The sequence below is a fragment of the Leptonotus elevatus genome, chromosome 8, assembly GCF_054856555.1.
Source record: "Leptonotus elevatus isolate MCC_2025b chromosome 8, RoL_Lele_1.0, whole genome shotgun sequence".
NCBI classification, from domain to species: Eukaryota; Metazoa; Chordata; class Actinopteri; order Syngnathiformes; family Syngnathidae; genus Leptonotus; species Leptonotus elevatus.
Window position 1 is genome coordinate 1,838,393 of NC_141246.1, and position 15,870 is coordinate 1,854,262.

Sequence of the window (15,870 nt, forward strand, 5' to 3'; positions counted from 1 at the left end):
AAAGACGAAATATTGGACATCTTTTACCAAAAAAGCAGTGTTTTTTTTTTTTTATAAAATAATAATAATTTGGTTAAATGGGTCTGAGTACTCCACATGTTTTGGGTTCCGGTTGTGTGTGTGTGGGAAATTGATATAGTCGTCCCGGGTGCTGGCTATCCCAAAATATCACAAGTTCACAGTCGAGGCTCCTTTCTGTGCGGATTATCCAGGTGTGTGCGTGTGTGTGCGTGCGTGCGCGCTCTAGCTCAAACCCTAACATGATGTTCCCTTCGATGTTCCGATCAACGAGGCGCTAAAGCGGCTTAGCGCTAAAGAGCCGCGGGAAGGTTGAGACTTGAGACTTGAAACCTCCTAAGTGGACGTTAATGATCGAAGCGTTACTCGGAATCAAAGCGCAGATTAAAAGGTCGACAATAACCCGGTCGGGCGCCGAGATGGGCGGAGCCACAGCGAGGAATAACGAGCTTCCGGGGTGCCGCGTTATTGTCCCCGCGCGCAACTTTGCTTCTCTTAATGGGCTTTCAGCGGAAGCTAATGTTGTTTGTTCGTGAGCCACGTGGGGGGGGGGGGGGGGAGGGGGGGTATTGAGGGGGCGTGTGAGAAAAGGAGAACAAAAACAAAACGCAGCCATAAATTGTCCAACACAGTTTTATACAAACTTTTCAAGTGCACATTTTAAACTTATTTTGCTCATTTTCAAAGAGAATCTGCAGCGAAAAAAATTTGGTCCAATTGCTACCAAATTTTTGACACGTATACTCGACAGAAGGGTGACGGGAAATTGTAAATCGATGAGTCCCCCAAGGTCTCTTTGGGGGGGGGAGTTCAGCCGCTGAAGCCGGTTTTCTTTCGGGATGTCTCTCATGAGTAGACCCACAAAAAAAAGTCTCAAGAAGCCCAGCCTGAAAATAAATACACAGGAAGTCTGACATTTTGGTTTTGGAAGTTTAATGACATAAATATATATATTTTTTTTACGTTTTTTAAAATGACAAACTCCCGAAGCCAATTAGTCTTAGCAACAAATTTTGCTAGCATGTGTATCATAAATAGACTTACAATAAAGTCTGTGATGATGGCCAACGTCTGACGCTGGAAAAGTTCCCAGATGGCGACTCGCGGATCTCGCTGACGTCTTCCCATTCGATGAGCCCACGAATGACCTTTTGAGTTCCGTCATTTCATCCTTTGAGGGCGCTTAACGCAAAAGGACATCGACAACAAACCCGTCCTCGACCCTCAGTTTGCAAGGTCAAGTCAGCAGCCCCGGAAATCACAATTTTCCGTTATCGCCATTTTCTTCTCCTCCTCCTTTTTTTTAAGCCCCAATGGGGGGCGGCGGGCACAATCCGGCGAGGCCGATCGACCGGCCGAGGCGTGCGGCGACAGAGCTAACGACTCACGAACAAGGTCACGGCAGGTGAACCCTGGTCACACATTTAGCCAAAAAAAACAAAAAAAAATGCTACAGCGTTCCCGACAGACACCAGTGTGTGTGCGTGTGCGGTTTCAAACACAGGTCACAGGTTTCAAAGTTTCTAGCCTGGTTGAGGGTTTCAAGCCGTAAGATTTTATCATAAAAATTAGCAAAATGTTTGTTTGTTTAACGTAAGTGAAAATGACAAGTCTGTCTTGGCAACAAAACAATTCCATTCTTCTTTTTGTTTTCTTTTTGTTTTCTTCTTCTCTGCTTGGGCCTGCCTTTTCCTCTTATCTTCTTCTTCTTCTTCTTCGTTTTTTTTTGTCTCCATCATTTCAACCTCCGTTCACTCACCTTCATCCTTTCATCCGTCTCAGATAAATAAAATAAAATAAATACAATTTCTTTCACACCACGACATATCTGCAGCCGTCAGCAACACAACATCTAATCCTCATCCATTCACTCATTCACTCACTCATTCACTTCTCTCTTCTCTGGAGACAATTTTGGGGACGCGACCTTCTCCTCTGCCGCCCTCCTGTGGACGCCACGAGGAAGACGACTTGCAATCACGACACCCCCCTCACTCACACACACGCGCGCGCGCGCACACACACACACACTCACGCACACACAAACACGCGCGCGCGCGCGTCACCTCCTCCTGCCTTCATCCATCTCCTCCTCCGGCTTGGATAAATATGGCCAGGAGATATATAACGTGTTGCTATGGTGACGTGCAGATTTATTTATTTATTTGTTTGATTTGATGGCGACACACACACACACACACATGCAAGCAAACAAACATGCAAGCAAGCAAACATGCATGCAGAGTGTAGGGATGTGTGTGTTTTATGTGCGTGATTATATGTGACGTCATGTCATGTTTGTGTGTGTTACTTGTAGTGCCAATGTGTGTGTGTGTGCGTGTGTTATTGTTTGTAAGTGTTAGTGGCTGGACTCGCTCGTAAAATGCCGATTCCAATTACGGTTGGATTTGTAGCGTAATACGGTGTATTTCGAGCGGCTTTATCGACACTCTGCGGTGTCGAGAAGTTCCACATTCAATGATTGGAAAATGAAATGTGCAACGTTCTAACGACGGAAAAGTTGTTTGATGAGATGTTCACCGGCTCGCCTGAAATCGAACCTGTTGTCAAATGTTGTGAAATGGACCTCGTGCTCGCTTGTGTGTGTGTGTGTGTGTGTGTGTGTGTGTGTGTGTGTGTGTGTGTGTGTGTGTGTGTGCGTGTGTGCAAGATGGCTGCCGCAGCAATTAGCGTTACGCATTGTCCACCTTCGCGTCATTGATGTCCGGCGATCACATGACTTTTCCTGCCGCTTGCACGCCAGACGGAGACACCTATGTGTGTGTGTTGGTGCGCGCGCGAGCGTTTGTGTGTGGCACAGATGGTGGTCTTGGATCGGATCTCTGGAACATTTAGACACTTGTTGCCGCGGCGGCGGCGGCGGCGTCTTCTCCGGAGGTGTGAAGCAGCTTGCGGTCGTCCGTCAGCAGACCTCCGCCAAGGCCGAGCAAACCTAAAAGTGTTTCTGTTTACTTGTGGTGTGTAATTCCACTCCAGCCCGCTAACTAGCTAACTAGCTGGCTAACTAACTAACTAGCTCACCAATCGGTTGTTTTGGGGATTATAATGCTAACGGCCAATCTAGCTTAACTGTATAATTTGTTATGAAACTGTGAAATAATAACTAACTAACTACACTGTTGTTTTGGGGATTATAATGTTAACGACCAAACTAGCTTCAATGTTTATTCTGTTACAATATTGCAAAATAAGGAATTAACTCTCTTGTGTTGTTTTTGCGTAAGCCTGTTGACTCACTAGCTCGATAACGCGGTCGTTGTTTGGGGATAAGAATGCTAATTACAAAAACCTAATCTTAACTGTTTTGTTGTACTACCAAATAAGGAAATTAACTGGTGTTGTTTAATGTCATCTCATGAACTAACTAACTTAATAACTAATGGAGTAGTGAACTAACAAACAAATAAACAAACAACCAACTCGTTTTGGGCTAATCATGCTGACGACCAAACCGGCTTTTTTATTTTATTTTAATAGCACTGTTGAATTAACTCTGTTGTTGTTTTTGTGTAACCCTGCTAACTAGTACACGTCAGGTAAAGTAATTAATCCAACTAACTCTATCAAGCATTCTCTCTCCCTGTTTAACTGTCAGTCAAAAAACCTCTGCCTGCCTTGTGTTGTTCCTTCTTGCTTGGCAGAGGTAACAAAGGCGCAGATAAACTCTCCCTGGATGCTGTTTGCCGCTTGACCTCCACCAGGTGTGCATCGGGGAGGGGGGGGGGGGGGGTACTACTCAGAGGGTTTTGCCCCCCCTAATGGAGGTCAGGTGCTCTCAAGGCCTGGCAACCTCTTTTCTCCCGCACATCAGACAAGGTGGCGCCTCCTTTAGCGCTATCTTTAGCACAGAGGGGGATTCTCCTTTTGTTCACAGCAGCACTCGGGTCAAACCAGCTGTCACGTCACACACGCACGGTTCCGCACACACACACACACACACACACACACACTCACGCACCACACATCGACTTTTTCTGTAATGCTACTGACCGACGAGCTAACTCAATCTTATGTTTATTGATTATACATAATAATGCTGACTAATTAGCAGGCTGGCTACTAACTCATTCGCTCAACTTTATTTTCTTTCTTTTTTTCTTTCCACAATTCATAATTGCCTTACTTGGTTAAATGTTAAATAAATAAATAAATAAATAAATATAACATTGTTGCTGGCCTACTGACTAACTAATTACCGGTAACTCATTCACTCAACTGTATTTATTTTTTATTTATTTTTGGGAGCACATTGATCCACAATAACTAAATAACAAATGTTAGGTTTTTGACATATAGTAGCTACTTTAAAAGAGCTTTATTTGTGATGAGTACTTTGTTTTTGACATATTGTTGCTAACTCATTGACCTAACTAACTAACTCGTTCATTCAAATGACTCAATTTCAAATTCATTCACTTGTGTATTTTTTTCTTTGTTTTTTGCACACAAAAAAAATCTAATTTAACTCACTCAAACGTGTTATTTTTTTTGCGTCACACTCACTCAACTGTAATATATTTTTTAAATCCTGTTAACTAACTCAATTGTTTTTTTAGTCATGTGTACCAAGTTTATAATTGCGCTTGTAGTTTTATGCACTGCATCATGTTGAGAGGTTTCTCTTGAGCTCCTTTAGGTCCGCAGTGCACACATAAATACGTCCCAATTAGCCAGCAGAGGTCGCTTCCCCTCAAATGTGCCTAAAATTGAAATCATTCGTCACCATTATCATATGCTGAGCGCACCCCGGGCTTTTATTATTATCCTTAAAACTTGGATATTTTTATTCCCCCGTTGGCCAAATTGCCTTTTTGCCCTTTAATAAGCACAGCACCCTGTGAAAGCAACAGTATGAAATATGATAATAAGGAATGTCGAGGCATAAAAATGTGCCATTTTATGTGAGGTGGGGTGGGGCAGGGGGGGGGGGCTTTTAATAATACATGAAAATCATCCACACGCCTTGTTTCATTGCAGATGGTTGACGAGCTCGAGCAGAAATCAGTCGCCCTCTAGTGGCAAGCAAGCAGACACCGCAGCTCCATAAAATTGTTGTAACTTTCAATGAGACTTACTTTTATGCACCTGTCCACAGTATTTTATTTTGGCACAATCCTCGTGAGCAAACTCGGGTTTGAAGGGTCTTTTTCTCCAGATGGCGAGTTTCCGCAATATTTTGGCAATCTGATGGATCTTACATTTTGGAATTATTTGTGCAACTACAGCTACATGAAGATGTAAGTTTGTGATTTTCTGTCTAAATCTCCTGAGACTACTTTCTGTGGTCCATGTTTAATGTCCCCAAACAGCACAGTGACGATTTCTTACCCTTTAAATTGGCCGACTGTCGGCCCCTGTGGTGCTCATTAGAGGGCACATCTTGGTTGGACATATCCCTTATTTTATTATCTTTTCTAGGGACATCATTTGTGTCCAGGCCTGTTTCATGAGATTTTAATTTTGTATCTGTGGCCAAGTGAAGTCCAAGCTGACCTGACCAGGGAAAGAAAGGCCGGAAACACCGTCGCAATTGGGCTCCTTCGGTTCCCCGGTGTGGCAGTTTTGTCAAGGCGCCACAAGATGGCAGCAACAAGCCGATTTTTGTGCTAACTCAGTCGTACTCAGTGGAAAAGATTAATATTAATATTAAACTTGCTGGCCCATCAATTTATTAAAAGTAGTTTTATAGAGATTTTACATTTCTAAAATATTCTTTATATATATAAATAACTGTTGAGAATTAAAAAAAAAAAAAAAAAAGTAAAATAAGTCATTTTACTTATAAATTCAATTTTAAAAACATTTCATTAGAAAAATATTTACAGAAATTATATAAAACTTTTTGGTTACGTAAATTCAATTTTAAAAACATTTCATTAGAAAAATATTTACAGAAATTATATAAAACTTTTTGGTTACGTAAAAACATTCTCATATGCCCCACTTGTCCTTGGAAATAATAAAATATTGTACCACGCAATTATTCCATACGCATTTAAATGAAAAAAAAAAAAGTCAACAGTTTCAATCTCAATGTTTAACCAGTTGCAACATTTCCAAGACTAACAGCAATTTTTTGGGAACTTCTGTCAAAATGTTAATGCTCAATAAAAATAATAAGACACACCTAACTTATTAGAACTAAAAATTCCATTAAAACATATTGCAACTTAATATTTTATTCTCGTAAGGTTTCCACCTTTTTCTTCAAAATACACAACTGTTGTACTCATTTGCTGTGATAAACACTTGAAATAATTTGGGGAAATACTTTAGTAGTATTGTCTGTTTTTCTTAACATAACATGATTCTCTTGAAATTCCACTTTTCTTTGAGACGTTTCCCATAATATTCTGCATTTCCTGCCCAAAATATTTTCCTGACAGCGTTACCCCTTTACATTGCTGGGGAAAAAAAAGTTGACAAGTGCGAGGGAACAACCACCTCCACATTATCAGCGTGAGAAAGAGTAACCAAACTGCACGGTGTTCTGCAAATGCATCTCCAAACTTTATTTCAACTCACTTGAACACAGACATCCTCCATCACACATGAGCTCCTTTCAGCTTCTACTCGAGCCGCGACGGCCGTGAGAGAGAGAAAACGTCAGTCCACCTCGTCGCCGCGCTGATATATTCACGTGGAGGCTCAGCCGTGCTGATATTCAGTCTGATTTTTATTCTTCTTTTTTTTTTTTTTTTTTGTGTGATAAAACTTAGCTTAGTGTTGAACTTTTGGTACTTTTGGAAGAGGTTAGAGAACATAAAAAAAACAAGTCACACACTTTTAATACGGAACCTCCTCCCCTCCATTAACTGCTTCATTTAAAACCAAACGACAGCAACTCAAGAAAATCAACAGTGATGCCACATGTCAGTTCAGTGTGCGTGTGCGTGTGCGTGCGCGCGTGTGTGTTTGCGTGTCGGCCTGATCGGTGCTTCGGCGGACACTCGAGGTGTGTGTGTGTGTGTGTGTGTGCGTGTGTGTGTGTGTTACTATGTGGAGAGTGAGTGTCGGTGAGGTCGCAGCGTCTCCATTTGTTTCCATTCACATCATTTCTTCACATGATGCGGAGACCCTGGATAGAAGCTTCGAGACTCTGAGGGGGGGAAATAACACGGATGGCCGTGAAAGCTCGGCTTGTACATGTTCACATTTTACACTGCACGGTTTTATGCGTGACTTCCGCTGGTGGGATTCCAATATAAGCATGGAATTAAATATTACAGGAGCTTTTACACTTTTTTTTTCTTCAATCCAGTCGTCTATTTGTTAAGTATCGTTCAAGTGTATTAACCTTACATTTGCATTGAATCTTTTGACAACTGTGTTTATTTTTATTTAGGGCAGGCACTTTTTTTTTATTTATTTTTTTACAAAAGTCCTATTCTAATGCTTTTCTGTGATTCTTCCAGTCTCTGTGACAATAGCAGCTCAGTGGCCACTTCCTGTTTGAAGCCTCATACTGTTGATCAATTGTTAAGCATCGTTTTGGCCTCATGATGTCAAAATGTGAACAGCACGATAAAGAGGACATCTAGTATACCAATTTTAATTGAACCGGGTTATCCATTGGTCGGTTATGAATTTTGTCATTCAGCTCCTTATACAAAAAAGTACTGAAATAATCAAAAAGGTTGAAGTGAATTTTAGGTCCATCTTGAAATTTCACCCAAACATCCCAAACTTTTCGTGAGTAGTACCTTAAAGTCCCAAATGGTCATGGCGCCATCAATGCCGGTGGTGCAGAACTTGCGACAGTCGCTTTTGTCCCCTTCGTAGATAGACAATTGGCTGTGGAAAAGTACACCATATGTTGTTGTTTTTTTCCCCCCCCCAAAGTTTAAAGGGGGACATATTATGGAAAGCTGACTTTGCCTGTATATAAAGTTTTTTTATTATTATTATTATTATGAACAGCCTCCAACATAACATATATGTACGACAATGCAAAATACGGGAAAAAAAAAAGTCTGGCGGGATAAAGCCATGTTAACTAAACTTCCTGCAGAGCACAGAATACTGTCGAGTGCCGTCATGACTCGTCTGTCCCCCACTGCTTAAGTTTTTTTTGGCGTTGTCACCTACGTGATGCTGTTCTGGTGCAGCGTGTCCAGCGCCGTGTTGCGGTCCTCGGTGGTGGCCCTCTTGTCCATGTTGCGGAAGCGCTCCATGGCCGAGATGTTCCTCTGGATGCTCTGCTTGGGCAGGTCCAGCTTGGACATGAAGGTCAGCGTGCCGCCGCCGCCGCCGCCGCCGTCGTCGCAACGGAACAGCATGGGGCAGCAGTCGTGGCCCTGGAGATGTGCAAAAAGATGTCGTTTTAAAAAAGTAAATGTCAAAAAAGCCCCGCCGCCGTGTGGTACGTGTTGAGTGCGTGGACGCTTACAGCAGCTACGAGGCTGTTCTCGGACACGAAGCAGACGCTGAGGAGAGGCAAGAACTCCGTCTTCAGTTGTAAAGGACTACAAATAAAAATCCAAAAAAAAATGCATTTAGTTCAATTTTATATTGAAGTGGACAATTTGCATTTTTATTTTCATTTTTGACAGTTTCTTTCATTAAAACACTAAGAGAGAAAAAATGCGTATACATTTTTATAGCACATAATTTTTGCCACCGTGAGCTTTGGCTTGTTTTCGCGATACATCTATAAGCCCTCGCCCCGCCCACATACTGCCGGACAATGGCGAGCTAAACTTATGCTAATTTGATAAGCAGTGCGGCTGGATCCATTTCCGCACTATTTCTCTTTGCCTTGTTGGAAGTTTGAGGGGCCTTCAAGTGTCAACAGAAAAAAAAAGTCACTCTCCGGCAAAGCCGCGAGTGAGTCTGGATTTCCGGGCTCGCTGTACTGTTGCCCAAGAAAGAAAACCGAGGCCTGGACTGAGACGTGCAAAATTGTCTCACACAGCAAAAAAAGTCATGGCAAGCCAAAATGACGACACGCTATGTCTGCATATCTTGGGACGGGTAACAGGAGGGCCAAACGACACGTGGAATGACATACCCGAGAGTTGAGTTTGCAAATGCGACGCATTGACATTACGTCCCTTTAAATACAAGCCCAACATACGTCAAATGACTTTGCGAGAAGCAAACTTGTGCCCCCCCACCCCGGTTCCATTTTTTCCGAGGTACAAACAACATACCAGGCGGTCTTGGAGCTGTCCACCACGGTGACCGTGCTGTCGTGGCTGACCCACGCCAAGCGGTTGCCAGAGGCAGAGAAGGACACCGAGTGGACCCAACCTCCCCCTGCTAAACAAGCGGGACAGGCTGCGTGTCACATGGGCGTTTTGTTTTGAAAGATACATGCAGAAAAAGACATCTGATGGGGCGCACCTGCTCCGCCGAACTCTGCCAGAACAGCCCCGAAAGGCATCTTGCTGCCCCAAGGCGTCGGGCCTGGCTTCTCCTCCACCTCCTTAATGTATGCTGAGAACACCCTGGACACAACACACAACGCAGTTTAGTATGTTAGTGCGTCCTGCTCATATGACAATCAAAAAATTAATCTGTCATGTCCAAGGATATTTCTTCAAACCGTCACCTTGCTAAAAATAATGGCCCAAACAAATACTAACTATATAATCCTGAATAGATGTTTAAGGCAAAAATATATATATACATTTTAACTTAAGCCATTAATTTAGGAGGGTGACGAAATGCCAGTCCTTAATGAAAACAAGTCACCTGCACTTGAAGTCACAGGAGCCGGCGGCCAGCAGGACGTTGTTGGGGTGCCAGTCCAGACTGAGGATGGTGGAGCGGATGGGCTTTTTGATGTGCTTGCTCACCCACCTGAAGTACGGAAATTAGAGCGACTGTGTTTAGGTTTAAGATCTGCCAGTGAGGCACAGTGATTCATTATACACTTCTGCATTTGCCATTAAATAGTTAAAAATGAATAAGCCTTAATTATCACCTAAAAATAAAGTCTGCAAATTATTTTAATAAAAATAGGATTTTAACCAAATGCAATTATCTTAAATAAGCTTTTACATCAAAAAATAACTCAGCAACCTTAAACTCAAAGAGACATCTGGACTATCTTGAACAGAAGACAAAAAATATTTTTTAAAAATCAATACATTGCTACGAAGCACATTTCATTTCTATATGCAGAAGAAGAAGAAAAGATCGCCCTCTGCTGTTGCTCGAAAGTGACGTTACAATGCCCTTGGGCTGAGATATTGCGAACGTGACGGCTCACCCGCTTCCTGGATTTGGTCACGCAATGTCAATTTCAGTCGACAGCAGAGGGCAGTATTGCCAAAAAGTCAGCCCCCTGAGATGAAAGAACTCATCTGCTTAATTCTTATTCCACAAAACGCAGTAATGAAAATGTTTGCATTTAGTTCCAAATGCCAACACATCAAAACACATTTCAAAGGTTTAAATGTATTTTAATGTTTTGGCATCTAATAGTCGTTAATAGACTTTTACACCAAGTTATGAACCTCAATAATGTGACTTGAAACAATTGCCTGTACATCTAATTGTCTTTCATCTCCAAAACCAGAAGAAAAAAGGGAGGTCGAACAGCACTCCACCTTAAAAATCACAATAATCAAAATGGCCACTGTAGGCTTTTGGCTCTCTCACCAGTCATTCTCCGACTCAAAGTAGCAGACAGAGATGAGCCGCGCGCCGCTGCCCACCGCAAACTTGTTCTCCAGCGGGGACCACTTGACGAAGGTGGCGGCCCGGTTGATCCTGAGGATAACGAGCGTGGGCTTCCACACGCCCTCCTTCTGCGACCACACGTACGCGTTGCGATCGGCGCCGCACGTCACGATGCGATCGCTCTTGGGCGCCCAGTCGATGCCTGTGGACAAGTCGACATGAGGAAGCAGTGTGAGGGAAGCGAGACAAAGACAATGACTATCATAAAGACCTCTTTGGTGTGACTTTGACACCAAAATTTCATTTTCATAAATGACAAGAACCAGGCCAAAAATAATGAATTACTCTGCAAGAGAATTTGACGAGTGGGAGAACATCTGGGATAGTTTACAACTCACCAGCAACCCTAACCCACATAAGGTGAACCAAGTACCTGTAATGTGTCCATTGTGCTCCTTCAGCTCATGAGTCTTGACCCACTGGTTGCCACTCTTCTTATAAATATGAACTTCATGGTTGTTGGGACTGAGCGCAATCTCTGCACGGGGAAAACCAAACAAGCGATAAGTAACCAACCAAACCTGTTTCCCCCCCTGCTGGAATGACAAGTCTGAAGTGGTGCATTCAAAGAGGGTGAGGAGAAAAAATGCCAAACTGACGTGTCCTGTCACGGTTCCATGCATGGCAGGTGATGGGCTCCAGCAGAAACTGGTGAAGGGACATCTTGTCTGGGTGTGGTCCTTCAATTCGGGGCTCTCCGCTGTCACAATCACACACACAGGCAGTGCAGTCCTTTTATTACAGCCGCCACCTTTTATTCACCTTCATGTAAACGGGACTTTGCCTCCCGCTGATTAAAACAGAGAAGAAAAAAAACGCCACGCCTGGCAAATCGACAACAACAAAAATCGTTATGATTGTTTCATTACATGGGACAAGTTACCGTGAAAGCGACTCTAGCCGGTTAGCATCACTAGCCGAACCGCCCCGTTCAAAACATGAAACACAGCCGCAACTAACCGACCAAAACCCCTTTTCAATTACATTTGGGACTATCCAGTTTTTACAAAAGATGGCAAAATGTACGTCCTCGTTTTGGAGAATTGCGTTGTTGTTGTTGTTGTTGTTTTTATCATGGATATAAAATCAGTAGTACCCACGCGCTCTATGATTTGTCGCTAGGAAGGCCTCACTCGTCTTAACCCGACCGCGGTGTTTCCTATCGAGCTATCCTGGCGCGCTAACTCACCTCGTCCGCTCCTCGGCACTCCGCACTCACGTTAGCCGGCGAGCTAAGCAGCGCTAACGGTGCTGCGGCGTAGGGGAGGGAAAGGCTCAACGACCACCACCACGGAGTCGGACGTGAATTCGCGGACTCTGGTCAGTCGACACGAATTCGTCCGGGAATGTTTGAAGGGAAAATCAAGACGGCCGACGACGTGCGTCCGGGAACATCCGGCGGATGACTGACTGAGTGACAGCTACCTTAGCCACATCACGCGAGTAGCTATCCAACCAGCTACGGTCAAGTGAATCAGCGCGTGCATAACCAGGAAGGCGGAGAAACAGCGCCGCCGGTGCATACGTTAGGAATTACAAATATACGTCATACAGGAAGTGAGTGCTAAATTTATTTCACGTGACATTAAAGGGTGTACGGTGGACGAGGGGGATCAAAATTAAATTTGATAGGAAAAGAAACGATAGATTGAAGGAGAGAAGGCAATTAAAAATGGGAGGATTAAGGCCATCAAAGAAGGTATGAAAGGGGGAACCTAAGGCAGGAAGTGACGAAGGTAACTGGAAGGGATGAAGGATCAAGGAAGCAAGAATAGAATGGAAGAAAAGGAAGGTGGGAAAAAGGGGTAGGGCGCAAGGATGCAAGGAAAGAATGAAAAATGGAAGGAAAGAATGGAAGACAAAAGAAGAATGAATATTTAAGAAAGATGGAAGCCAGTAAGGCAAGGAGGAATGAAGATTTCCACAAAAGGAAGAAAAGTACCATTAACCCGTGTTGTTAAAACCCTAACCTGACTTGATTTAAATCCAAACTACAAGCCCTAAACCAGGCAAGAGACCCAAACGTTGAAACACTGCCCTGTTTTGACATCCTGGCTTCAAACTCCCATTTGAAACCTTAATCCCTCTACAAAACTATGACACCTGCCTTGAAACTCTAACTCCAATGTAAACCCTAACCCAAACTTTGGAACCCCGCCCCTGGCTTGATACTACGCTAACTTCAAGGAGTTCAGCCTTTAAATTTGAGGACTGTTGCAACGTCGAAAAAGGCACATTATGATAATTTAAAATTACTAATCAATAAATAATGTAATCGTACCACATTAAACTTACTTTTGAAAAAGTGTACTTTTTCCATAATTCCACATTTGTTTGTCTTTAGATCCGCTTGGCAGTGCAATAAAAAAAAACGTACTTTCCTATTGGGACTGTTGAATTCTAGGTAACAAGTCAATCAGATTGAATCAACCAATTAGCTTCTTTGCTTGTCACCTGGTATGTTTTACAAGTGAACCCAACTCCTCCACAGCTGGTCAGCATGGACTCCTTTTCCCACCGGGGCAATTCCTTCACCACACCGCCGCTTTACTACTCAACGGGTAAATATTTCCATCCATTCATTCTCTGAATGGCTTACCCTCTGTAATATATATATATTTTTTAAATATGAGATTAATGACAAATTATGTGTGTGTGTGCAGATGACAAAGCAGGGCACCAGGTGATTATATATCACATTCACTCGCCCCTTCGACATCCTTCGGCTTCTTCTTTGTTTGACTTTCCAACGGGGGGGATACGCCCCACCAAGTCTCCTTCTCAAGGTACCTGCTGGCTAATTCGCCTCCATTTTGAATACAACTACACACACAAGAAACAAGTAGTTGTGACTGCATGAACCAAAATATGACACAGGTAATTTGATTGACAGGGATTGATTTAGGTTTTTCCTGTTTAACTCGATCACTCGATGTATTTTTTTTACGACAGGTTCAGTTGGAAAAAAGTTAGAGAAAAAAAAAGAGAAACAATTCTTTTCAGAAGGTGAATTCTGACTTTATTTCTATACTTCTTTTTTTATGTCAAAAAATGGATGGATGTTTAAGGAATATAAATTGTCATTTTATTTTGGGTTTGAGTTATATTGCAATTAAAGTGATATTTTAGTAGCTAACCCCTGTTTTTTTATGTGCAAAACACATCACAATTCAAAATGGAGGTCTTATGCTGCTTTCGAGGAGGGTTTGAAGTCAGATTTATCCTACTCTGTGTGTCTCAGTTCTGCCCTCAAAGCGTTTGAGGTAAAGCAATAAAGATGTCTGATTTCGATAAATTCTTTGTTGTGGTTAACGCAATAATTCCAAATCACGTTGTCACGTGAACATGTGTCTTGTATTTACATTTGCCTCTAACGCTTTAAGGTCTGAAATGACACACACAGAATACGATAAATCCGATTTCCTACTTTCCACGAATGCAGCATTTTTCCTCTGTGAAACGCCGCTCACCACTCACTGAAAAGCGTTGCACTTTCGATAGTTGTGATTTGATTTGTGAACATTGTTTTTGATTTGAAAATATGCTAAAACAATGTTTGACTACTATAACAATATGCCTTCTTTGTATGCTAGTCACAGGCAAAAGCAATAGGCCGTGGAAATAAAACGTTGCATTGTTGGTAATAGCAGAAATACCCGGATGTTCGGAATTGTCAATTGGTGGTTATCCACGCAAATTAAAAAGGGGGGAAAAAGTGTTTTAAGAAATTCAGAGTGCTATAGGCATAAATTACATGTTGATATTGTCGCTATTCTGGCTTAGTCCCTATTTCCCGCAAATAGCTGGGTCCGATGTATAAATATAAATAAATAAATAGGCCACAGCGAAGTGCCACACACAGTACAATACAGTATAATGGTGTACCTAATGATATGTCCTGTCTTTTTGAGCTAGAATCCTTGACTGCTTTTGTAGTCGCTTGTGGTCTTCTTGCTTTCTCATGTAGTGTTCGCGTCCCCCTCGGTAACCCCCAAACTCGAGTTCGTGAGCCTCGAGAGCGACTTGCGCCGTTCACCCGCCGTGACGTCATGTCCCTCCTGTCGGGCCCAGGTGACCACCAGGGTGCGCTACCGAGCCGGAACGTACGCATGGACCATGTGTGTGCTCTTCGTGCTGTGCGGGTGAGAAATTTGTTTCTCTCTCTCTCTCTCTCGTCACTCTCTCTCTCTCTCTCTCTCTCTCTCTCTCTCTCTCTCTCTCTCTCTCTCTCTCTCTCTCTCTCTCTCTCTCTCTCTCTCTCTCTCTCTCTCTCTCTCTCTCTCTCTCTCTCTCTCTCTCTCTCTCTCTCTCTCTCTCTCTCTCTCTCTCTCTCTCTCTCTCTCTCTCTCTCTCTCTCTCTCTCTCTCTCTCTCTCTCTCTCTCTCTCCCTCTCTCCCTCTCTCCCCGCGCGCAAAATGTGCAGGGGTGACGATGACGTCACGTTTCAGGTTGGTGTTGGGCTGCTGTCTGCTTCCGTTCTTGGTGAATCATTTCAAAGACGCTCATCACTGCTGCCCTCGATGTCATCGCCTTCTTCACGTGCATCGCAGGAGCTGCTATCAGTGAAAACGCCTTTGGCGACTCATTAACAGAAAAACTTCGGTGCTTTCAATGTTGTCAATTTGGACATTTACCAAGTAATCTTGCCCACCTTTCTTTCTTCTTTTTTTTTTTTTTAAATCCGATTTTGGAAACACGTCAATAAATATGTTTATATGGCGGAAAGCTACTTAACTTGCCGCAACTTTTGCTTGAAACTCTAACCAGGACTTTATTTCAAACCCCACTTTGAAACCTAAACACTTGGTTGAAAATTGGCTTGAAACATTCATTTGAATTTATTTTGAAACACTATCCTTGTCTTGAAACCATACTTAGGAAACCTAAACCCATGATAACCCTGGCTCGAAACCCCAATTTTCAAACCCTAACCCTATGCTTGAAACTCTATTTTGGAACCCTAACCCCCTCTTAAAAAACAAACACTTTGGAACCTCAACTCTGGGTTGAAACCCTGTATTTGGTTTGAACCATTACATTAAAATGATTTTGAAACTATATCACTGACTTGAAATCCTCTTTTGGAACCCTCATCCAGTTTTAAAATCCGACTTTGGAACCCTGTAACCCTTGGTTGAAATC

General features: G+C 42.8%; 2 protein-coding genes across 3 annotated transcripts; one reads left to right on the forward strand and one right to left on the reverse strand.

Annotated features, from left to right (window-relative positions):
- Positions 1 to 6,527: 6,527 nt before the first annotated feature.
- On the reverse strand, positions 6,528 to 12,236 carry arpc1a (actin related protein 2/3 complex, subunit 1A). 2 transcript variants are annotated; one of them, XM_086082960.1, is made up of 11 exons: positions 11,918 to 12,236; positions 11,328 to 11,428; positions 11,102 to 11,206; positions 10,648 to 10,870; positions 9,736 to 9,843; positions 9,385 to 9,488; positions 9,192 to 9,297; positions 8,429 to 8,504; positions 8,128 to 8,336; positions 7,743 to 7,833; positions 6,528 to 7,138 (listed from the first exon to the last, which is right to left on the reverse strand). In XM_086082960.1, exons 2-11 carry the CDS (start codon positions 11,389 to 11,391, stop codon positions 7,100 to 7,102), a joined length of 1,125 nt encoding a protein of 374 aa, XP_085939086.1. In that variant the 5' UTR covers positions 11,392 to 11,428; positions 11,918 to 12,236; the 3' UTR covers positions 6,528 to 7,099. The 2 variants fall into 2 exon arrangements, with proteins under 2 accessions (XP_085939086.1, XP_085939085.1); XM_086082959.1 differs by having other exon boundaries at positions 9,192 to 9,300; positions 11,918 to 12,234.
- Positions 12,237 to 12,336: 100 nt separating this feature from the next.
- Positions 12,337 to 15,457, forward strand: LOC147169176 (lipopolysaccharide-induced tumor necrosis factor-alpha factor homolog). The gene is made up of 6 exons (XM_086082961.1): positions 12,337 to 12,959; positions 13,073 to 13,132; positions 13,220 to 13,289; positions 13,392 to 13,514; positions 14,696 to 14,870; positions 15,177 to 15,457. The coding sequence occupies exons 3-6, from the start codon at positions 13,229 to 13,231 to the stop codon at positions 15,292 to 15,294; spliced, it is 477 nt and encodes a 158-aa protein (XP_085939087.1). The 5' UTR covers positions 12,337 to 12,959; positions 13,073 to 13,132; positions 13,220 to 13,228; the 3' UTR covers positions 15,295 to 15,457.
- Positions 15,458 to 15,870: the final 413 nt, after the last annotated feature.

What these genes read in the sequence shown, in the direction of transcription:
- arpc1a (XM_086082959.1), bottom strand. Translation starts at nt 11,391, where the DNA reads ATGTCCCTTCACCAGTTTCTGCTGGAGCCCATCACCTGCCATGCATGG. An exon ending in ATGGAACCGTGACAGGACAC is followed by an intron (nt 11,207 to 11,327) that starts GTCAGTTTGGCA and finishes TTCCCCGTGCAG; the next exon opens with AGATTGCGCTCAGTCCCAAC. An exon ending in GACAGCTCCAAGACCGCCTG is followed by an intron (nt 8,505 to 9,191) that starts GTATGTTGTTTG and finishes TTTTATTTGTAG; the next exon opens with TCCTTTACAACTGAAGACGG.
- LOC147169176 (XM_086082961.1), top strand. Translation starts at nt 13,229, where the DNA reads ATGGACTCCTTTTCCCACCGGGGCAATTCCTTCACCACACCGCCGCTT. An exon ending in CACCAAGTCTCCTTCTCAAG is followed by an intron (nt 13,515 to 14,695) that starts GTACCTGCTGGC and finishes TTTCTCATGTAG; the next exon opens with TGTTCGCGTCCCCCTCGGTA. An exon ending in GTGCTCTTCGTGCTGTGCGG is followed by an intron (nt 14,871 to 15,176) that starts GTGAGAAATTTG and finishes GTCACGTTTCAG; the next exon opens with GTTGGTGTTGGGCTGCTGTC.